Genomic DNA, 23,375 nt, shown 5'->3' with positions numbered 1-23,375 from the left:
TCCATGTCCTGCATTATCTCTAGGGGGTTCTCATTGTACTCCTCTAGAGGACTATTGATATTTGGTGGGGATAGGTTATTTTGGTTTTTCATGTTACTATTTTTTCTCTGTGATTTTGACATGTGAATTTCTTTTGCAGTTTCTTGTGTGAGACTCAAGCCTTCAAGTTTAAGTCTGCTTCTTTTTTGTACACTTTATGTGTCTTTGTGGTTTACTTTTTGGGCATGAAAAGCTGGTTCCTCTAAGCTTCCGGTTCTCTCTTTGGATTTTATATTGGAGAGGCCAGATTGCTTTTGTCTTCAGGAGTTCCCACAAAGGCCCAAGTCAGATGAGGATTAGATGCTCTCAAGCTTTCTCCTAAGTTCTGGATCCCTCCAGGAAAGATTTTGGCCTCAGGAATTTGGGGGTTGGACTGGCCTGGGAGCCGGTCCCAGGAAAGATGCTGCTCTAGGGCAGCTGGTGACCATGCCACCCAAAGGAAGGTGGGGGCAGGAAGCAGCCCTGAGGGCTCCTGGGGACTGCACTAAGGAGCTGGGTTGGTCTGGATGCAAGGATTGGGAAGAGGAAAGGTCAGCCCCTGGGTCCAGGAAAGAGGCTGGTGGGTTGTGCAGCCCAGGGAAGCAGAGGGAGGTGAGGGCAGGGCCGGGGACCCCAAGAAGGAACTGCGTTGGTCTGGATGCAGAGGATCAGGAAGCAGTGGTAGTTCTCCATGTGTCTTGGGGCCCCAAGACAAGGAATGGGACAGGACCCAGGCTAGGAGGAGAGACGGGTGGGGGAGATGGGAGGGTGAATGAGGCTGGGGGAGTCAAGGTGAGGAGGGGGGTATGATCCACTTACCTGGGAGAGAGGCCTGTGGGCGTTGGAGCAGGATTTGTGTGTGTGTGTGTGTGTGTGTGTGTGTATTGATCTTTTTGATACTTTGTTTCACTAGCTAGCTGCTTTTCCTATTTCTGTATGCAACTTGCTCTGGGGCATTATTATGGGTTGTAACACACCTATTACAGTACCATCAGCTGTTTATAACAGCATTTTCAAAGCCCATCCTTAGGATTTATACTTTTATTTTCTAGACAAGAGGCTTTGCAGGGCTGTTATTTTGTAGTTTGTTTCTGTTTTTCCACCAGGACACTAAAAGTGATTAGACACTTTGCCACTAAAGACTACTAAATGAGGTTTATCATCTGTGCAGTTTGTGGTGGAAACCTGGCTAGAAAAATGAGAAAACAAATGTGATGATATTTTTTTGAGACAAGGCCTCATGTATCCAAGCAGGGCCTCAAATTCCTGATGCTCTTGCCTTTACCTCCCACGTGCTGGGGTTATAGGCATCTGGCACTGGGTCGGAGAGTGTGGTGACTGTCAGTGGGGCAGTTTAGGCTTTCAGTGAGAGCAGAAGTGCCTTAACTGAATTGGGGCTGTGGAAAGTCAGCACTGCCTTCCAGGGAGCCAGTGGCTTTTATTTATGTGAGCTGCGAATTTTTAATTTGTGGAACACAGCTAATACGCGTGTTAAAACAAGTTAAATATTTTAAGGAGTGTGTGTGGTAGCCTGCCATTATTCCCCAAATAAAATGATTTCCAGTCATAATTTTAATATAAAACTCCAGATCATTTACATTAAAAAAATACAGTATTTACCTAATTATCGTGTTTACACGACAGTTTAAAATGTCTTGTGTATCTTGGTAGAAATAGTTAAAATTTTCAATTTATGAATGAGTTGTCATTTGTATTGTTCTCCAAAGGAATTAATTTTGATTGTAGGGATTATGACTTTAGTGCTTGGTGACTTTTTTTTGTAATAACAAAAAATAGGAAGTTTGTGTGTTTATTTATTTTTGGTCCTTTTGAGACAGGGTCTCCCTGTAACCCCCAGCTGGCCTGGAACTCACTATGTAGACCACGCTGGCCTTGAACCCACAGAAATCCACCTGCCTCTGCTTCCCAGGTGCTGGGATTAAAGATTTGTGCCTCCTTGCCTGGCCGTTTATTTTTTAATATATGCAATTTGATTTTCTTTATTTCCATTTTACAATATTACCACTTGGGGCTGGGCATGTAGTTGAGTGGTAGAGTACTTGTGTAAGACCCTGGATTCTGTCTCTAGCACTCTGCCCCCTCTCCATTAAAAAAAAAAAATCACTATTGTCCTACTTCCATTGAAAGGATGGTTTGGGACTCATTTCTCATTTATTTTGAAATTTGTAGACTTCTTTCATTGAGTTCTCACTATAAGGTGAAAAAATATAACAAACTACATTTGGAAAGATGAATTATTTTCAAGTTGCTTACCGAAGCTGTCGATTTCAGAATGGTCTTTGCAGAATAAATGTCTTTAAAGGTGGGGGGGGGGCGCTGGAGAGAGAGCTCAGTGGTTAAGAGCACTGGCTGCTCTTGGAGAAGACCTGGGTTTGGTTCCTAGCACCCACACGGTGGCTCCACAGCTGCAAGAACAGCCAGTGTTCTTAACCACTGAGCCATGTCTCCAAGCCCCATACTGGTTAAAATGTAAGTGTAAAGGAAAGTGTAAAGGTTAATTTTTAAGTGTTCAGAGAAACAGCCTTTGAGATCTCTGTCTTGGGGTGGTATTAGAGCGAGTTTAGAATTGACTGCAGTGAGAAGGTTAGCTTGGGAAAGATGGTCCCTCTGAGACTTTAGCTAGGGGTGATGTCAGCCAGCAGCATCGTGTTTGGAGCCTGAGCATGAGATATTGATCTTGTTAGTTGATAGAATTCTAGAGTGAAATAAGAGAGGCTCCAGCTTTGGAACCTGATTGTCCCAGGATCAAATCCAGGCTCTATTACTTCAAGTATGTGACTTTGGGAAAATTGTTTAAACTTAGGTGTCAGTGTCCTCATCCATAAAATGAAGGTAGCTTTTATGATGAGTTGCTACGAGAATTAAGATAGTACAGATACTGTAATATTCCTTTCTTTGTATGTGACTAGTAGTGTCTAGAGTATTGAGGGTTAAAATTTCTATTGAAAGTACCTGATAGGCCTGAAAGGCAGTGAAAGCTCAGAAAACAGCTCTCAATGCCTAGTTCAGTGTGTGGCAGTTAGGCCCTCAGCTCATTTTTATTATTACCCCTATCTGTTGTATATTTGCTAATATTTTATATAAGATGTCATGAAGGTGAGTTTTATGTGGTTTGTCTGCTTCTTGTCCCAGGCCACCCTAGAAGCAACATTCCCAATTCCCTTGGATTATGGTGGAGTCTGTTGGTCTGGTTTCTCTGGATTTTGCCTCCAGCACTAGAAGACTAGGTACTCATTTATTCACACCTCTGAGAAGATGGGTCATGACTTCTGCTGCTGTTTTGGCACCTTCACAAAATAGTTGCTTCTCACTGTCACAGCTAAACCCTTGAATTCCTAGAAACATTGACTAGCATATGAACCAACTGCCAGGCTCTCGACATAAAAAAATTTAAAATATAAGTGCATGGAGCCTATATTGTAGTAGATGAGTGCGCATATATTTTTTAAATTAAGGCAAGGTTAGTGAGTACAACAGCAGCCCTATTTTCAAGGTTTGGAATAGCTTAGAGCAGGGAAATGTAAATTCCTTGTGTTTGGGAGGGCTGGGGAAGAAGGTTGTAATGGTCCTTTTGAAATTAGACCTTCAACTTGGCATTGGAGCAATGGCTTAGGGACCTTTTGCTGTCTGGGGCATTTCAGGTAGAAGCAATAATATGTGCTGCACGGTTTGTGAGTGATAAGTGCTAGTTGAAATCTATGATGAGGCTGGACAAGCCCAGAGAGGACAGGTGGGCCATCTTATTTATTCTAAAATAAACCTGGGTTTATTCTGTCACTTCACATATGCAGGTCTTCTATATTTGCAGACTCAACAAACCATAGACTGAGAATATTATAAGAAAAATTGTATTGAACTTGTACAGATTTTTTTTTGTCTTTATTCCTTAATCAGTACATTTATAACAGTTGTATGGCACCTACATTGTATTAGAAATTACAAGTCATCTAGAGATGATTTGAACATGGTAGGCTATGTTGTGGATTACATGCCTGTAACTCTTCCAGTGGATTTCACATCCTCTTCTGGCCTGCGGGCACCAGGCACATGTGGTGCACATGCATATACATACAGGCACTCACACATATACATAAAATAATTCTTTAAGAATGGTCTTTAAAGGACATTCAGCAGAACTCTTTATTACTGTTTTGTCTAATCTTGCTTTGTAGGTGTATTCATGGTTCTAGTGCTGTGGAAAACAGCTTGTGATCCACTGGTTAAGCTTAGAAATATGGTTAGACTTTCAGTGTGGAAATGGCAGAAGTCATGGATTAGAGATCAGGAAATGGAGCGTATCTGAAATATGTCAGTTTGTTTGCTGGTTGCATCAAAAGGTACAGAGAAAAGTATTGGGATAGAAGTTGAAAAGGTAGAGAATTCAAAATTCTAAACTGTGCCGTTCAAATTTGTTTTCTAAGACATTTAGTTTCTTTTTTGCAGTGCAAAGGATGGAACCCATGGCTTTGTGCATGCTAGGCAGGTCCTCTAACATGGAGAGCTGCATCCGCATTCCAACAGAGATCCGAAAAGCGGGTAGAGGGGATGCCAGACTCATTCCTTATAGCTAGTTAAACTTTACTGTTTTATAGTTAGAAGTCTGTGCTATGAAGAATGGCTCTTTAATACAGTGTGATTAGATAGACCTCAACTTTAGGAAGAATAATTTTTTAAATATTTATTATTTTTATTTTATGTGTGTGAATGTATTTATTGCCTGCATGTATGTAGGTGCCCCTGTGTCATGCATTGCCTGGTGGAGGTCAGAAGAGAGCTTTATCTCCTGGAACTGGAGTTACAGACGGTTGTTACTTGTCATGTAGGTGCTGGGAATCGAGCCCGGGTCCTCTGCAAGAGCAGCCAGTGCTCTTAACTGCTGAGCCAACTCTTCAGCCCAAGAATTATTTAAGTTAGTATATAGATTAATTGAAAGCTTAAAGTGTATGTACCATCTATAAAAAATGAAGCAGTAAAAATAAAGGACTAGAGTGTGAGTGTATTGCTGTTCCATTTTTGTTTTCCCTATAGATTAAAGATTGCTGATTTATTTTTAATTCCTAGCACCTGCTAGAGTACTTGACACATTAAACATCTCAGTTAAATGTTTCATGAATGAATAATTGCAAAACAAAAACTCTCAAGAAAGCATGGTTCATCTATATTGAATTGCTTTTGGACTTTTCTATGAGAACTTAATTCTGAATCATAGGGAAAGAAGTCAGTTCGTTGGGGAAAAAAGATAGGTATCGCACAGAGCAGTGGGAAATACAGTGTATGTTGTGATCAAGGTGTGGTGTGCACAATCGGGAGTCCTGAATTTGTGCCTTTGTCGGAAGGGCTTGTGAATGAGGAGTAGGAATTTAGGGTGAAGGTTGTCTTTGGTAAAGGAATTAGTGTGTATTTGAAAGACTTTATTAGAAATAGGTTAGATCTAGTTAATTTGGAACTTGGAGTTGGGGGCATGTGTGAAAGTCATTGAAGATGAGAAAAATGCTAAGCCAGTGTGCAAGACTTTCCAGTTTGTATTCTGGATAGGCAAAAAAGGAGCATCTTAGATTTTGAACAGGAGCTTCTCATGAGCAGACCCGTGCAGGGCCCTATAGCACTGCAGAAGGGGGTGTTGAATAGTTGATGTTGAGAAATGAGGGTCTGCATTAACTTCAAGTAGCAGTGAAAACACAGAAGATGGAGAACCCAGGGAGGAAAAAGTCAGTGGGTTAGTGAAAAATTGGAGACCTAGTGAGAAATGAGAAGATGTAAGTTGTCACCAGGTCAGTGTCACCACCTTTTCAGGTGTGTCTTAGCTTTTGGTAGCCCTGGGTGGATCCTGATAGGCAGAGGGTCCTGCATAAGAATTTATTTCCTGCTTTGCTTTCTTCCTTTTCCTCTGCCTCTCTTACTGTTCCCTCCCACCACTTGATTGGGAGTTCCAGGCCAATTGGGGCTACAGGGAGACCCTGTCTCAAAAAGACCAAAAAAGTGTATAAAAGAAAACATGGCAAATTAATTTTGTTTTTGTTGTTGTTGTTTTTATCGGTTAAGATTGGTTGTAATTCAACTTCATTTCCCTTGAAAATCTGGCCAATTAAATTCAGTTACATTAAGCTGGATGTGGTATCATACACTTGTAATTTGGTACTTTGGAGACTAAGAGGATCATGAGTTTGAGGACAGCCTGGGCTACAAAGCCAGATTCTGCTTATAATAATAATTTCAGAGAAGCTTTAACAAAACCTACATTTTTATATATGACAAAAATAACATTATTACACAATTCATTAATAATAACCATTAAGCAGAATTAAATTCATGTATTAATTGTCCACAAAATGTTCTTTGGTGTGTGCATGTGGGTGTTTATACCCACGCGTGTGCATGTAACCAGAGGACATCAAGTATCCTGCCCTATCACTATCCACCTTGCTCTCTGCAGACAGGGTCCCTCACTGAACCCAATACTAGGGTTACAGGTGCATGCAGTCATATCTGGCTGTTACGTGGGTGCTGAGAACCTAAATTCAGGTCCTCATGCTTGTGCAGCAAGTACTCTTACCCAGTGAGCCATCTCCCAGTCCCACAAAATGTTCTTTATCATTGATTTGCAGACGTTAATTGCATCTGATTATATCCCTTAGTACCCTTCATAAAACACTCCTGACACTAGCTGGCAGCAAATAGTTTTCTACAGAAAGTTCCACCTCATTTTGTTTTGATTGATCTTTTGTTATGGTCTGGACAGATCCTCATAGTTTTTAGGTAAGGTAAACACTGGTGTATATTTCATACTTCATTACATTGTTACTGTTATCTGGTTCTCCCACTATTAAGATTGCTACAGCTGGTGAGGAGGTAGGAAACAGTTTGTTCTTCTGCTGAACATTTTCCAGTTTACACTCTTGATAGTCTGTGTGGTGTTATTACCTTAGCATTCTATTCAGTACTAATGGTTTTAGCCTAGCTTATATTCCTTGCCTGAATAAGCTTTTTAGGCATTGCAAAATGTTTGTAACTTATATATTGCAGTGTTAATATGTTTTTCATGCTTCATTTATATTTATTATTATATTTATTACCTATTTTGCTTTGTTCAAGGCAAGGTCTTGCTGTGTTGCCAAGGCTGGTCTTAAACTCTTGGACTCAAGCAATCCTGCTTCTTCCCAAATAGCTGAGACTTGTGGCATGTTATACAAGCCACAATATCAGGCTCTACTAGCTGCCATTCTTTCTTTTAACTGGGTGTGTTTGATTCCTCTGAATGACCTTCCCTTCTGAAAGGTAACACGGTAAATCTTCTCAGTTACCAGTTTTCAGAATCGTCTCCCCTAGAGTTACAGGTTGGTTTGTTGAGCACATGCACTCATTTTTTTCCTCCCTCTTCTTGCCTTGGTGTTACTGCTGTTCACTTTCTGTTTCGCTCTTTTCCTGCAGTGCAGGTGGATTATGCTAATCCCTCTTGCTTTAGTGTTCTTTTTTTGAAGTGCTTGCAGTTTTATTGATTGTGTTTTTGTTCATTGCAATTGTGATTCTTTTTGGCCAAATTATCACTATGGCTGGTGAGGAGGACCCCTTTATCTAGTTCTGTATTGTGTTGACTTGACAATCTGACAACTTTGCTTTTTGGTACTGACAGATGCCTGAGGCCCATGTTGTACATTTCTTGCTCTGTATTTATAACTTAGAATGTATCCCCCCAGGATATGGGGATACAAGATATGAGTCTATCTTATAAGAACTTTATGTTCCTGGTAATTTCTTTTTCTGAGGTTTTAGTTATTTGTGATCAATCTTAGTCCAAAAATAGTAAATAGAAAATTACAGAAAGCAGCAGCTTATAAATTTATAAATTTTGGATTGCATGATAAATACCTGTGCCATCCCACACCCAGGAAGTGAATCATGATTTTATCCAGTGTATCCATACAGTATACACTGCCTGCCATTTGGTTTGTGTCATTTGGTTTGTGGTGGTACCACAGTGCCTAGTGTTCAAGTAATCCTTATTTACTTAATGTCCCCAGAGCATAAGAGTAATGATGCTAGCCACTTGGATGCAACCAAGAGAAGTGTAAGTGGCTTATCTGGAATACAGAAGTTTCCCCTTATTCTAGTGGGGGAGTACTATTTAAAAGCCTCAGTAGATGCCTAGAATTCTGGATAGTACCAAATCCTATCTATATTGTGTTTTTCCCCTCTTTGCATGCATGAATATGATAAAGTTTAATTTCTGAATTAGGTGTAATAGGGAAATTAACAAGAGATGAACTGCAAAGCTAGCCAGAATTTAGTTTTCCTTAAATTGAGAATTTCAGTCTTTTTTGGTGTATTCAAATTGTTGGCATTGTTGTGCTTGCATCTGGGGATATTAGTAAGTAAAATAAAGGTTGCTGTGATAGTTGACAGTAGATCTGCCGCCCTAGACATCTGCTAAGTCAATACAGTGTGGACGTACTGCATAAAGTTGTCATTCTCTGGACCAGCATGAGGATAGGAGAGAACAACTGCACATTGTCCTCTGACCTCCATGTGCATGCTGAGGTATACGTGCACACACACAATAAATGTTTAAAAACATTTAAAAAATAAAATTATGAGTTCATGTAGTTTATTTTGATTCAGTTGTAATTATCATGTCATGTTCAGAATTTCTCCTATTTGGCTAATAGAACCCTCTTTAAGCTAATACCCACATCCTTCTCAGCCATACACCCTTGTTAGCTTCCAGGATTGCATCTGTCATATCCTGAATCTAAACATGTCCATTTCTACATGTTCTTCTAGTTCCTTTTGGTAGCAAATGGTACATAGAGACCTTAATGTAGATGTCTGCGTTTTAAAAATGTTATTTTTATTTGATTCTTCAGTATACTGATTTATTTCTTTTTTCTTCATTTATTTAACAGGCATGCCCAAAGAAAAATACGAGCCCCCTGACCCCCGGAGGATGTACACAATTATGTCCTCTGAGGAAGCAGCAAATGGAAAGAAATCACATTGGGCAGAGCTTGAAATAAGTGGTAAGACATGGAAGCATGAATTTATGGTATGGAAATTAAAGATATGGTAGAATTAAAGTTTTTATAATTTCAGTATATAAAAAAGCAATGATTATATTTTGTGAAAGTTAATTTTCCTTAGAAGCAGGAACAGTTAGTTGGAAGAACATAGTTTGAGTCAGGATTTAAATCCCATTTATTGACTGCCTTTGATTTAAAAAAATGCATACAACAAACAACTGAGCAGATGTTACAAATAAAACTTTTTGCCTGGTGCTGTGCTAGGCTTGTGGAAGATAAATAGATGGAAAGTGTCCTTAGAGATTAGGACATACTAGGAAGTATGTACAGGAGAGAGCGTACAGGTATAAGCAAGCAGTGGACACTGTAACTGCCAAGTCTAGATAGGATAACGCTGTGCAGAAAGGACATGATGATATCCTTTTGTCCGATCAAATTTCTGTTTAGCTGATTGAATAACCTTAATGCCCTCTCCTGTAGCTGTGGTAGAGGTTGGTAACCACACGTCCTTTGTCTCTTTTTCCTCTTCTGATTTCTAGAGTGCTACACTTCATTTAATAAAGTTCAGTTTAGTAAAGTAGATTGTGGTAGTAGTGAAGTCTTGTTTTTCTTTCTTTCTGCTGTCAGATTTCCCTTTGTATGTTAGGGGAGCCCAAAGAGAAATAAGCTTTCTCGTTTAGTAGTTACTCTGAAAGCATGGGCAGTCATCATTTGCATTACCCCTTTTAATTTCCATAGCCTTGATGTTTAAATGCACTCTCTCCTTTTTCAGCTTGTTTTTAGCAGTTTTTGGATTAAAAGTCCTATGCCCATGGGAGAATTTTCCTTATTTAATACCAGGGTAAGGTAGAAAGCACTCACTTAGGTCACTGGGTCTATATCTCTGAGGTTAAGGGGTTCTTTTCCAACCTTTGCTCCTTCTAGCTCATGCTGATAGCTCCAGGGCAATTTTGAGTCACTGTTCTATATTTAGCTTTGGGAAGGGCTTCTCTATATACAAGATAGGAAGGAATGTGGGGAGACTGCTGAAGTACTTATTTATTTGCTTTTATTTTATATATATGAGTGTGTACCTGCTTGTAAGTGTACCACATGTGTGAAATGCCAGCAGAAGCCAGAAGAGAGGGTGCCAGGGCCCCTGGAACTCTAGTTAAGGATGGTTGTTAGTCAAACCCAGTTCTTTGCAAGAATAGCCAGTGCTCTCAACCACTGAGCCATCTTTCCAGCCCCTGAAGTGACCTTAATAATTGTCTTTCCCAACTGTCCTCATGAGGATAAACTATTGGTTGAATAGGTCTACAGAATAAGACCTTGTAATGATTAAAGTCACTAATAAGATCACTTTATTGTCTTAGTCTGTAATAGATAAGCTTGTATATGTAGAAATGGTCTAGGTTGAATTCATTTCATGCTGAGACAGTTTTTTTCTTTTTGGTAACAGTCATAAAATATGCTTTAAGGTTGGGGTGTGGTGGCACACGCCTTTAATCCCAGCACTCAGGAGGCAGAGGCAGGCAGATCTCTGTGAGTTAAAGGCCATCCCAGTCTACACAGTGAGTTCCCGGAGAGCTGGGGCTACAGGGAGACACTATCTCGAAAAGACCAAAAAAGATAAAAAAAAAAAAAAAAAAAAGCACTTTAAAGTTCACTATGTATTTATGATTCTTTTGCTGTTTGCTCTTTTTGAGACAGGGTCTCCCTGTACCCCCAGCTGGCCTTGAACTCACAGAGATCCGCCTGCCCCTGCCCCCGCCCCCGCCTCCTGAGTGCTGATATTAGAGGCATCTGCTACCACACCCAGCTTGAGATAGTTTTTTCATGTAGATTTAGCATCAGTTTCTTTCTTAAAGGTTTCTCTTTTTTTTTTAATTGCATTTTTGTGATTTTTTTTTCATACAATATTATTTGGTGGTATTTAGATCCCTTCCCCTATCCACACCTCCCCATTTTGCCCCCCCCAGTCCAATTTAATGTACTTATAATATAATACGGCCTGTAGAGTAATTTGTGTCTCTTAATGTCCTTCAGTATGGGTCCATCCATTGGAGCCTAGTTAACCTACCAAGAGTCCCATGCTTGAAAGAGACTATCTGCCCCTCCCAGCATCGGTTACCACAGTTTCCTTAGGTGGGGTTGGAGCTTCTTAACCCACTTCCTCGTGTCTCTGCTAGGATTTTTTTTCTCGTTTGAGCTTGGGACTTGTGCATGCTGTCACCATTGCTGTGAGTTCATTTGGGTAATTGACCAGCTGTCTGAAAAACTGTTTCCTTGTCCTCATCCACCACTTCTGGCTCTTAAAATCTTTCTGCCCTCTCTTCCGCAATGATCCCTGACTCTTAGATGGAAATTTTATGTAGGTGTTCTATTCAGGAATAACACTCTACAGCCTTTTGTTCTCTGTATATTGGCCAGTAGTGGGTTTCTGTGTTAATAGTATAAGGAAACTTCTCTGGTGAGAGTTGTGGGATTCATTAATTCTGCCAAGAAGACGTGTACACAGATCTGGGATGGGATAGGATCCATATGACCCAAGGAAGTTCTTAAAGATTTAGTTTTTAGTTTTAATTACACACACACGGGCGCGCGCACATGTGTGTGTCTGTGTAGAGATATGTACACATGAGTGCAGGTGACTTCTTCATATCTCTGTGTAATTCATTCTCTCTCTGATTATTATTATTTTTGGGGGGGGTCTTTTTGAGATAGGGTCTCCCTGTAGCCCCAGCTGGCCTGGAACTCACTGTGTAGACCAGGCTGGCCTTGAAGTCATAGAGAGCTGTCTGCCTCTGCCTCCCAAGTGCTGGGAGTAAAGGCGTGTGCCACAACACCCAGCTAAATTTTTTAATTTTTATGTGTATGAGTGTTTTGTCTGCATGTATGTTAAATGCATTGTGTGTGCAGTGCTCACAGAGGCCAGAAGAGGGCATAGGATTCCCTGGAACTGAAGTTAGGGGTGGTTGTGAGTTGCTCCGTGGGTGCTGGGGACCTAACCCAGATCTTCTGCAAGAACAACAAGTGGTCTTAACCACTGTGGCATCTCTCCAGCTCTAGCCTTCTCATCATTAGCAGTCTGTCCTGTGAACTTCATCTACCTTGACGTCTCCACACTCTCAGCTTCTTCTCAGCTTGAATAGACCCTCAGACTCTGCCTGAGTTCTGTTCTTTAATTGCCAGGAAACTGGGCAGAACGCTGGGATAATGATACTAGCTTATTTTGTTTATTTCCCACCTGTCACTGTTGTTCTGGGCTGCCTAGTGTCCACTGTCTGAAAATGGCTTTTTGATACATTTTGTCTGATATTTTTTGTTGTTGTTCCTTCCGTTTCACCTGGTTATTGTGCATGGGATATAAATCTAGTCAGAATTTGTCTATCTTGTGAAAGTATAAGTCTGTCATAGTTTTTTTAATATTTTATTTATTTTTTTTATTATTTTATGTGTTTGCGTATATTGCCTACATGTATATGAGTGCACCCGAGTTGTGCAGTGTTGCGGAGGTCAGAGGAGGGCTTCAGATTCCCCTGGAACTGGAGTTAAGGACGGTTTGTAGCCTCCATATGGGTGCTGGGAATTGAGCCCCGGTCCTGTGCAAGAGCACTCGATGCTCTTAACCGCTGAGCCATCTCCCCAGCCCCCTGTCATAGTTTTTTTAAGTCTGTCTGATAGGTTCAGTATTTGAGTTTCTTAGATGTTTTGTTCCGTTTCTCTTTGTCTGATTTTCAGTCCCTTGATAGCTTTTATTCAAATTGTTGGAAATAGCAGAATAATTTCATGGTGCTCTTTTCCTAAGGAGTGTTCTCACTTGTGTGTTTTCTAGGTAATTATGGAAGAGGTGGATGGCCCTAATCTAACCAGGAATTCCTTTAACTTGAACGTAGTAATGTTCACTGGTTGTGAGCATTGAGTGCTATTGTTGGACCATCCCTATTCCATTTACAGTTCCCAGCTGAGAGCCTGTGGTTTAACAGGCCTTCTTCTCAGGGTTCCCAAGTTCCTGCTTTGTCTTCTTAAATATTTACATGGCTTGAATTTTATTCAGCCTATCAGCATCAGCTTTCAACTCTTCTGTTTACTTGGCTGTTGCTTATATGATTTCATGTGTTCTGGAGGTAATGTTCTGGGAAGTATCCTTTTTGGGGGGAGGCTCTTTTTGAGGCAGGGTCTCCCTATAGCCCCATCTAGCCTGGAACTCACATGTAGACCAGGCTGACCTCCGTGTCATGGAGATCCACCTGCCTTTGCCTCCTGAATGCTCGGATCAAAGGTGTGCGCCACCACTTGGAAGAAGTGTCCTTGCACATACTGTCTGTGCTTCCTGCTCTGAGGTTGTCTGTCTTGTCTTTACTGCCTTTGTTTTTCTCCAGTGCTTTCAAATTTATGTTTCTTTTTTAATGTAACTTTTCTTTCCTCCAAGGGATGGTTGGCTAACAACAAACATAGGAATTGAAAATTGGGTGTGTATAAAACTTGAAAAATTCTACTTAAAGATCTAAAGATGCCAAACAGCTTTCACATCTCTTTTTGTTGTGTTTTGTTCCCATTTTATGGGAACAGTGCTGTAATTTCCTGCTTTGGGGGTCTATCTGTAGCTTTCAACAGCTGTACTTGTTCCAGGCCTTTGAGATACTGTGTAGGGCAAGGACAAATAACACTAACCAGGACTACACTCAGACAGCTTCTAGGAAAACAGAGGCTTGGATCTGAACTTAACTGATACTTATTAAAAGTCGTTTGAATCAGGTGCCTTTCCTACACCATAGCTTTTATCTACTTTGTAACATTCTGAAACATTTTTAAGGTTTGAGCTTACTGAGAAGTTAGCTCTATTCAGACTGAATTTTCCATGGAGTCACAGACCATGACTAAAATTCTGCATCAAAGACAGATTTTTTTTTAAAAAAGAAAATATTGTAGGCAGCTCTTTGTGATAATCTTGATAAGTATAACTCCAGAATCAGGTAGCTTTCATTATATTATGAAAGTTATGAGCTGCCTACTTTCTGTATAATGATTGTTTTATAGAAGTTTAGAGTGGGTATGGCTGAATGAGAGAAGAAAATGCAAGTAGAGATAGCAGATGCTTTGCAGGCCTTCATTCATTTGTTCTGAACTGATGAGTAAAGTCTTGAAGAATTTTTCAAAGTATATATAGAAGACTGACAAGATATTTATGAACCTGTGATAAATACATAGCAGGAATGCTTGAACTATCTCTTAAGAAGATTTTAACCAGTGTGGCAGGATTCAGGAAAGCATCTTAGAATAGCTGAGTCCCAAGATATAGAAGCTAAATGGAATTGAGGTTACAGGGATTTTAGGAGAGGAGGCACATAAAGATATAAAAAAGTGTACAGTGAATGTGTTTCCCATTGTACCTCTCAGCATGAATGTGAATGTGTGTACATGCATACACATAGTTATTCAGAGTTGCATCCCCCTGGAGTTCCTTTATGCAGACACATATACAGATTATTCCATCTCTGTCTTTGATACAGAAGTGATACATTTCATATATATGCATATACATATATATCTTTACTGTTCTTTCACTTAACATTGTATTTTAGAGAGATTTGTATTAAGTGGTACTTCTTGATAGTTCTTTTTTGATAAATAATGCTTCAATAAGTGATTTTATATTGCTGCTAATATTTATAGGTCAAAGAGTATATGCAAACATTTGTAGTGCTGACATGTGATACTTCATAGTTTTTATTTATTTTTATTATGTCAGTATATTGCCTCCATGTGTGTAAGTGCACCCTTGCCATGCAGTGCCCACAGAGGTTAGAAGAGAGTGTCAGATACCCTGGAACTGGAGTTACGAATGATTATTAGCCACCATGTGGGTGCTGGGATTTGAACCTGGGTCCTCTGCAAGAGCAGCCAGTGTTCTTAACATCTAAGTCGTCTCTCCAGCCCCCGTACTTTTTATTTATAATGAAATTCAGAATTGTCTTGGAGATTTTTATTATGAACATGTTATCTTACACATTAAGATGATTGTGATGCTGTTTTCCTGTTTTTCTCCATCACTTTTACATACTTTCTATGTCTGTTCCTAGATATTTTACCTTTTATGTTCATATATTAAATAAGGTCCTCTATTTTATCTGGTTAGTATATATTCAAGTTGTCAGTTAATGTAACAGATAGGTTCTTGGTCATATTATGAACATTTTTTTTATTTTTTTCTGAATCTTTGTAAATGTATAGATTACTTTTATTTCTTTTTAGTATTTTATTATTTTGATTTTATGAGTGCATTGCCTGCATGGATGTAAATGCATCCATGTCGTGCAATGCCCCCAGAGTCAGCAGAGAATGTCGGATTCCCTGGAACTGGAGTTAGGGACAGTTGTTAGCTACCATGTGGGTGCTGGGAATCAAACCTGGGTCCTCTGCAAGAGCAGCCAATGCTCCTAACCACTGAGCCATCTCTCCAGCTCCATTACTTTCTTGATAGGTATACTATATCTAGTCCTTTAGGGTTTGTTTGCAAGCAAACCTTCGTTGAGCTTCAGTTGAGAATGTGTGTCTTCAAGTTCTTTTTGACCATTTTTCACATGAGTAACTGACTTGGGGGTTACAAATAAACTTTTGGGAGGGATAATCAAATTTGGAAGTACTGAGCTGGGAAATAATAATGATCAACTATTAATTCCTGTTCTAAAATGTGTAAGTTAGACTGTCTAGAATTTTTCTTTGTTTTTCTGGATCTATATAAATGTATAGGTCATTTTGCTTTCTTGGTAACTTCATCAGTTACACTTAGTCCCTTAGAGTTTGCTAATCACCGCCCTCTGATTTGAGGCAACATTAATTCTTCCTGTCTCCTGGTATTTAGCAACAAAAAAATCTTGGACCTTTAGAGAAGTCACTTAGTAGAATATGGCTTTAGTCTCAGCCTGTCTTAACTCACTCAGTTGCTTAAAAGTGAGTGTGAATTTTGTGGTACCTCAAGTACAGTTTTTATATATTAGAGAAAGCAAATTCTTGAATCGGGAAAGACATACAGTTTTACTAAGGTATAATTGACTTGGAAAAATCAGCATGCATATATATGTATATATTTGAATAATGTGATATATTTTGACCTGTAGGTGCACCTGTGAAACCATCACTACAGTCAGGAATGAATACATCCATCATTCCTGAAAATTTGTGATCCTTGCTTTATTTCTGCACCATTTCTCCATCTCTTCCCCCGTTCCTAGGTAACCGTTGTTTTGCTTTCTATAATAGGTTTGTTTGCATTTTATAGAATTTTTATTTAAATGACACTGTACAGTATGTACCTTTTTTTGAGACAGTTTCGTATGTCTAGGCTCACCTTAAACTTGCGATATAGCCAAGGATGACCTTGAATCTTCTGCTTTCACGTCTTTAGTGCTGGAACCACAGGTGTGCACCACCATTCCTGGTATCTGTAGTGCTGAGGATCAGACCTGGGGCTTAATGCATGCCAGCTCCAGTATGTGCATTTTTGCATATTTAATTATTTATTCACTTTTTTTTGTTCATACTTTGAGGTTTTTCATTTGGTTCATTGTTTTTATTATGGAATAGTATTCTGTTACATGGATACAGTATCATTAATTTTTCCCTGTTGAATATGTTTGGGTTGTTCCTTCAGTGTTTAATGCTGTTGCAAATAAGGCCTCTGTAAGTGCTCCTGTTTGTGTGGACATAGCTTTTATTTCTCTAGGGAAAATATCTAAAATTGGGATTGATAACTTGGTAGCATATTTTAAAAAGTTTTGAAACACTGAAGCTGTTTTGAAGTATTCCTAGGACTGCATTGCATTTGTATTTACAGATGTTTTTGATCTGTACCCTCCCCATAGTAGTGTAGTGAGCTTTTTTAAAGATTTAGCTATTATGTAGTGGTATCTGATTGTAGTTTTAATTTGTATTTTCATAATCACTGCTGATATTAAGCATCTTTTAGTATGACTGTTTGCCATCTGTATGCCCTCCTTTTCTGTAAAGTGTCCATCCAAATGTTTTACTCATTTTTAAAATAGTGGTTTTATTAATTGAATTTTGAGAGTTCTTTCTTTTCTTAGTCCCTTTTAACTTTTATCACAGATTGGATAAAAATAAACAGTTCAAATTGTTTGGGTTTATGGTTCCAGATACTGGGAAGTCCAAGATCAAGGGACTTCATCTTGTGAGGGCCTTGTTGGAACAGCAGGTGGAAAGCATCCCATGACAGGAGTATGTGACAGGTTGAGAAGGGACCAAACTTGAATAAATGTATTCCCAACAGCAGTTCTAGTTCATTCATGAGGGCAGAGCTCTCGGGACCCAAACATCTTGCATCATGGCCTGCTTTTCAACACTGTTCTTCAGAGGTTAAGTTTCCTACATAGGAACTTTAGGAAACACATTCAGACCATAGTGTGTATATAATAAAGCCTGGTGTCAGATAGTATCAGCTTCTAGCTTAGCTCTGTTGTTTCTTAAGTTCTTGTAGCTTCAGTATGATGTGTATGTGTATGTATGTTAGTGCCAGGATTTGAGTGTGCCTTTCTCCTGCTGAGCACATCTTTTGCCATTGAGCTGCACACCAGGCCTCCCATCAGTGTGCCAGTGTTAAGCCTGTTGCCATTTTTATTGGGACTATTTTGACTCTGTAGAGCATTTGTGGTGATCTTGCATCTTTGTTTAGTGATAATGTGTTGTGGGTTCTCCTCAGGCCAGCTATGAAGACCCTAACCTGGATCGGGTCCCCTGCCGATTGGGGGGGCAAGAGGCACCGGAGTCACAACACGCAGACCCCAAGAGTCGGGTAGAAGCAAGCACTAGGCCCCCAAGTCCCTTTAGTCAGCATATCGTTTTCTGATTGGTCCACGCCACGCAGTCTGTCAGCAGTCACTGGGCTCGCGAGCAGGATGCGGAGGCGTGGGCTTCTTTTGGCGGGCTGTTTGCGGACCGCCTTGGGATGACCCCAGGATCATGGACTGTGCCTGTCTTAGATTGTCCTATTCGGGCATGATTACCCGTCATTGGAGCATGGGCATACACGTCCATGTCCTGGCTTAGGTTGATTCAGCCCAACAGGAGCTTACCCGGCATTGACTACCAGCCCTCCAAGGGGTATCATCCCGGGAGATCAGTTGAGGTGAAGAATTATCTGTAGGAGGCCTTGTACATTTGTGTGAGCCAAGTCTGTCGGGCTGCATAGGGCGGGTTGAAATTGTCTTCATGTATTGCTCTGGGGGCCTGATACACTGAGTGATTGAATTTTTTCTGACTGTGGGAATGAAGAAGGCATTTAAGAAGTAGAAAGAGATGAATAATTATGCCTGTCAGGAGTAGATAAGTGACGATCCAAGATGGGTCAAATGGTGCTTTTAGATTAGAATAGATTTCTCTAAGAACCCTGAATTGATGTCCAGCGTGGGGGCATGGGTATAACTTAGAGCAATAATTTGATTAGTTAGTAATATAGAGTAATTAAGAAACTTTTTGAATATAGTGCGCGAGTTGTAGGCGTGCTTCAGTAATATTCTGTACTTTATAGGGGGTGAGACAAAGTGACCTAAAGCGAGGGTCACAAGCTAGCAGAGCCATGTCTTTGGTAATGGCAGCTCTTCACTTAAGAGATCAATTTGTTGTTGTAACACATTAATTGCCTGGTGAAGATGCTGATTGGTAAGGGACTGAGTGTGAAAGGTAGAGGAGGTTTTGGACACAGCCTCGTTGAGTGTCTCCACAGTAGTGGAGGATTGGGTGATAGCTACTGCAGTGGTGGTGGCCAACCCTAAGGCAAGGATGATGGCTGAGATGAGAGTGGCAGTGACCCCGAAATCCCGTTTTAAGTGGCAGGGGGGCGCTTGTGACAAAGCTGTCTGCTCTGTAAGGGTGACAGCATAGAAGTGGGTTGCATTGGTGACTGGAACCCAAAGGGCCACGGGTTCACGCATCTTGGGCGGTCAGGTTGAACAGCCCAGTGCATGAGGATGCATTGTTGGTAGTGAAGCATAGAGTGTTATTTAGGGGCCAGGAGCCATTGAGTGATTCCCAGGATGTAATTGGGTCCATGGTGGGGAGGCCAAGCGTAGAATTAGTTGAATAGAAGGTGGGGTAGGCTGGGGAATGAAGTGATAAGGGCAAGAGTATAGGTGGGGAGGGGACCAAGGCCCAGAGATCATGGGCCATGGCAGGGGCGGGGAAGAGCAAACCAGTTATCCAGATAGTGGCAAGGTGTCTGGGTCCTGGGGGGTCCCGTTGGTCAGTTGCTGGTCTCACATCTCTTGCTGGAACCCATACTGGCTTTGTTTCTGTCTGAGGAAACACGTCAGCATAGCCTTGCCCTCTTGTTAACAAGGGGGCGGGCGGTTGCCATTGACATGTTACAGGGTCCTTCCATCTCACTAGTGGCAGGGGTGTAGGTCTAGGTATGGTAGCCCAGTGTTTGTAGGCTGGGCGCAACCCATTTTCATCGAAGGATAGGAAATTAATACTGAATAGAACTTCAATTAGAGCCAGGTGCTTGTCCCTTTTAGACTCGGGTAGCAAATTTTTGTAATGTTTCTTTGAGGGTCCTATTTGCCCGCTCCACAATGGCTTGTCCCTGTGGATTATAAGGGATGCCAAGGGAGTGGCTAATTTTCCATGTTGACAGGAATGATTGGAATTGTAGAGAGGTGTAAGCTGGCCCATTATCAGTTTTTAGGGTCCATGGCACTCCCATTACCAGCATTGCTGACTTGACCGCCTTAATCACGTGTGAAGCCTTTTCACCGGTTTGAGTGATGGTGAAAAGAAAGGAATAGGTGTCAACAATGACATGGACATACTTAAGATTACCAAAGGAGTTATAATGGTTGACATCCATTTGCCAGAGGGCATTGGGTACGAGACCACGTGGGTTAACTCCATATCGATTGAGGGGGCCTAAGGGAGCAAGGGGTGCACATGTAATGCAAGATCTGCTCAAATGTTTGCATTGAGAGATGGGTAGGTCGGGTAGAAGGTGGTGCAGACTGCGAGGAGAAAGGTGAAATTGTTGGTGTAAGGCTCTGGCTTGTTCTAGTAGAGGAATCTCTACAGACATTATAAGTTTATCTACTTTGTCATTTTCCTTTGCCAAGATCCCAGGGAGCTTGGTGTGTGATCTAATGTGGGAGATGTGCCAGGGCCATCATCTGTTATCTAAGATAATCTGGAGAGCAAAGGGAAGACATCTGGGGGCCTGAACCACATACTGGCTGTCAGAGAATATATTGAGCGGCTCAGTCTGGAAGACTTGGAAGATTTTTAACAAGGCCAGAGCTCCCCCAATTGGACAGAGCCGGGATTGGCTTGTACGTAACAGGTGTCATCCTTTCCCATGCGCTGAATGACAATACAATAACGGGACTTATTGGCATCCAAGAAAGCTAGCATGGCTAAAGGTAGGGGGGTTTTGCAGGGGTAAGTGTGTGGCTGAGTGGTGATTTCCAAACTTTATCCAAATCCCCTGTGAACCCGGACATCATTAGTTGGAAAGCCAGAGAGTCTGCCCATAATGTTTGGGAATGCTTAAGAGGAAAGGGCAGTATAATTTTGTCAGGTTCCTTTCTGAATATGCGCCTGGGTGTTTGTTGGGCCTTAATTGCTAACTTGAAGGCAATATCATACTTAGAGCTAAGCCTAGTTAGGTCCGAGGTAGCCAGGCGGATCCCCACCAGGGGGTCTTTCTGCCATAGTGCACTCAAGACACCATTTTTAGTCCAGAGGATCAAGGCCAGTAATGGTTCTTCTGGGTCATGACATCGGAGTGACGCAGACCAGAGTATAAGATCTATCTTATTAAGAAGATCCTTAGCTGACTGGGTGAGAGGGATCTTGAGCGTGGTGAATTATGGCCTTCCAGCAGGGAGAACAAGGCCCAGAATTCCAAGTCAGGGACCGGTATAAATTGTTTGAGCCCATTTATAGTCCCACAGAGTACTTGGAACTCAGTCAAGGTATATACAGTTTTTTTGCAAGATGGAAGGGTTAAGCGATTTAATTACTGTATCTATGTGGTAGCCAAGGAATGTGAAAGGTTGGATGTATTGTAACTTGTCTCATGCAATGTGGAGACCTAGACATTCTAAATCGGCAAGCAGACTGGGTATTGCATCTTGTAAAGTATTGTGAGATTTGTGTGCTAGCAGTATGTCATCCATATAGTGGATGACAATTAGGTCCTTGGGGATGTGGGTTAAAGCCTTATTACCATATAATTGACATTTTGTGGGGATTTTTTCATACCCTGTGGTAGTACCTTCCATTGGTATCTCTTGGCTGTTCTTTGAAAGTTGGGCTCCCATACTGTGAAGGCAAAGGGAGGTCTATCTTGTTCTGCTAGGGGGATTCGGAAGAAACAATCTTGGATATCAAGTACTGTGATATGATGGGATGATAACTGTAGGGTGTGGTAAGCCTGCTTGGAGCCCATCTTTTCCATCTGGGCATTGACTGCTCTTAAGATCTTGGAGGAGTCTATTTCCCCAATTTCTTTTTAATAACAAATATTGGGGTATTATGTTTACTGAGCGAGGGCTCGATGTGGCCAAGCCTCAATTGTTTAGCTACCAAATTTTTGAGGGCAGGTAATTTAGGTTCTATTATAGGCCACTGGTCCACCCAGATGGCATCATTAGAGAGCCAGGTGATGGTGATCGGCTCGGGGGCCAAGATTGGAGTCGATCCTGGGCAGGCAGTGGCTGTTAGGATTGGGGGTGTTGGGCAAGCTGTTGTCCTTTCCCTGATAGTCCCAAGTTATCATGGCGCATGATATCATCATAAAAGGCATGGTCATCCGTGGTAAGGACCACGCCCATGTCCTCTAGGACGTCTTGGCCCCATAAGTTATGGGGAACATCTGCTACTATGGGGGTAACTGTGTCCTGATTCCCATCCAAGTCCTTCCAATATACTGGACATGTGACCAGCTTGGTATCTTGTTTTCCGCCAACTCCTTTTATTGGTGGGCCTGGCTGGTCTTTCCAATGAGGGACTTTAAGGGATTCGGTTTCTGATGTAATGGTAACATCAGCCCCTGTGTCTACTAGGCCCTTTATGGCAGTTCCATCTAGGAACAGGGCCATTAGTGGGGAGTGGTTGAGGATTGGGAGAGTCCATAATATCTGTCTCGTTTCCCCCTCTTGTGGGTGGGGCAGAGGGGCGCCCCAGGTGGAGTTTAAAGGAGCCGAGTCTGGTTGAGGCTCTGACCTACAGTCTTTAGCCCAATGGAACCCTCTTTTGCACTTGGGGCAGCGAGTCTTGGGGCAGGCTGTACCTCTTGGGCAGTGGCTACAAAAGTGGCCAAGTCCCCCACAGTTCCAGCAGCCTTCCCGTGCACCAAAGTTGGCAGATTTTCCTTGCGACAAAAGAGTCTCCAAGGTGGTGGTCAAAGCCTCAATAGGGCCCGCCCTAGGGTCTAAGTCTCTAGTAGCAAGTACCCATTTGTGAATGTTCAGGCTCAGGTGCGATAGCATGAGTAGGGATGTTTAGTCCCTCCCAAGTTAATTGTTTGATAAGACCCTCTCGGGTGGGTCCAGACTCCCCCCTCCACTCTACTGCATCAGTGACATGGGTAAGGAAGTCCGTGAAGGACTCCCCTGACTGTTGAATCAAATTAAGGAAAAATACTTGTGGGTCATGGGGGGAGCAACATTTAAGGGCCTTAAAAAGCCAAGTCAGAAACTTGTTGAAAATAGGCATTAATGTTGAGTCCATATTGGAGATTTAGGCCCTCCTGGTTTTCAGCTTGATTGTCACAGGCTGCGTGCCAGTTTAGAAAGACTGAGGGTTCTAAGACTGCCTTTAGTAAATTATACCAATCATAGTGGGTTTGTAAATGTAAGAAATACTGGCAAAGAACTTGTTTGAAATATGGAGAGTCAGGGCCCAATTGCTCAGCTGCCTTGTGGATAAGAGTGAGGTCAGTGAGTGGGGTGGGCAGCCATGGACGCTAAGCTTCATCAAGGCTGACATTAACCAGAAGTGTGGACAAAGGCAGGTGAGGATTTAAGGAAAGCAGCCTAGGGGCACGTTAGCAGGGGAAGAGGTGGGATGGTTATGGGGGGGAGAGAGTAACTCTTTCCATGGGTAATGGGGTGGGGGAATTTCTGGGCATGACAGCTCTAGGAGAGTATCCTGAGATATAGGCAAAGGAGCTCCTTCCTTAATTGGAAGTGGGCTCAGAGGAGGCATCCACCTCTGGCTCCAGGAGGTCTGGGGTTGAGGTAATAGCCAGATCTACACTAGATTGCTCCTGGCAGTGTTTGTTGTGGGTCAAAATGACTTCCTCTGGAGAGGAGGATATAAGGCTAGCAATAA

General features: G+C 41.6%; 1 protein-coding gene across 6 annotated transcripts in view; it reads left to right on the top strand.

Moving 5' to 3' along the window:
* Cnot6 (CCR4-NOT transcription complex subunit 6) overlaps positions 1 to 23,375 on the top strand; it is a 74,639-nt gene that overhangs the window by 13,711 nt on the left and 37,553 nt on the right. For 4 of the 6 annotated variants that reach the window (XM_008852231.3, XM_008852230.3, XM_008852229.3 and 1 more), the window contains one exon: positions 8,940 to 9,053. In XM_008852231.3, coding sequence (XP_008850453.1) covers positions 8,942 to 9,053 — 112 coding nt within the window. In that variant the 5' untranslated portion in view covers positions 8,940 to 8,941. Of the gene's footprint in view, positions 1 to 8,939; positions 9,080 to 16,156; positions 16,271 to 23,375 lie in introns of those variants that run through there. The other 2 variants (XM_029555612.1, XM_008852232.3) reach the window with 2 other exon arrangements.

This window comes from Nannospalax galili, unplaced genomic scaffold (assembly GCF_000622305.1).
Source record: "Nannospalax galili isolate Female #2095 unplaced genomic scaffold, S.galili_v1.0 scaffold1206, whole genome shotgun sequence".
Taxonomy (NCBI): Eukaryota; Metazoa; Chordata; class Mammalia; order Rodentia; family Spalacidae; genus Nannospalax; species Nannospalax galili.
This window is presented reverse-complemented; position numbering and strand designations above follow the sequence as displayed.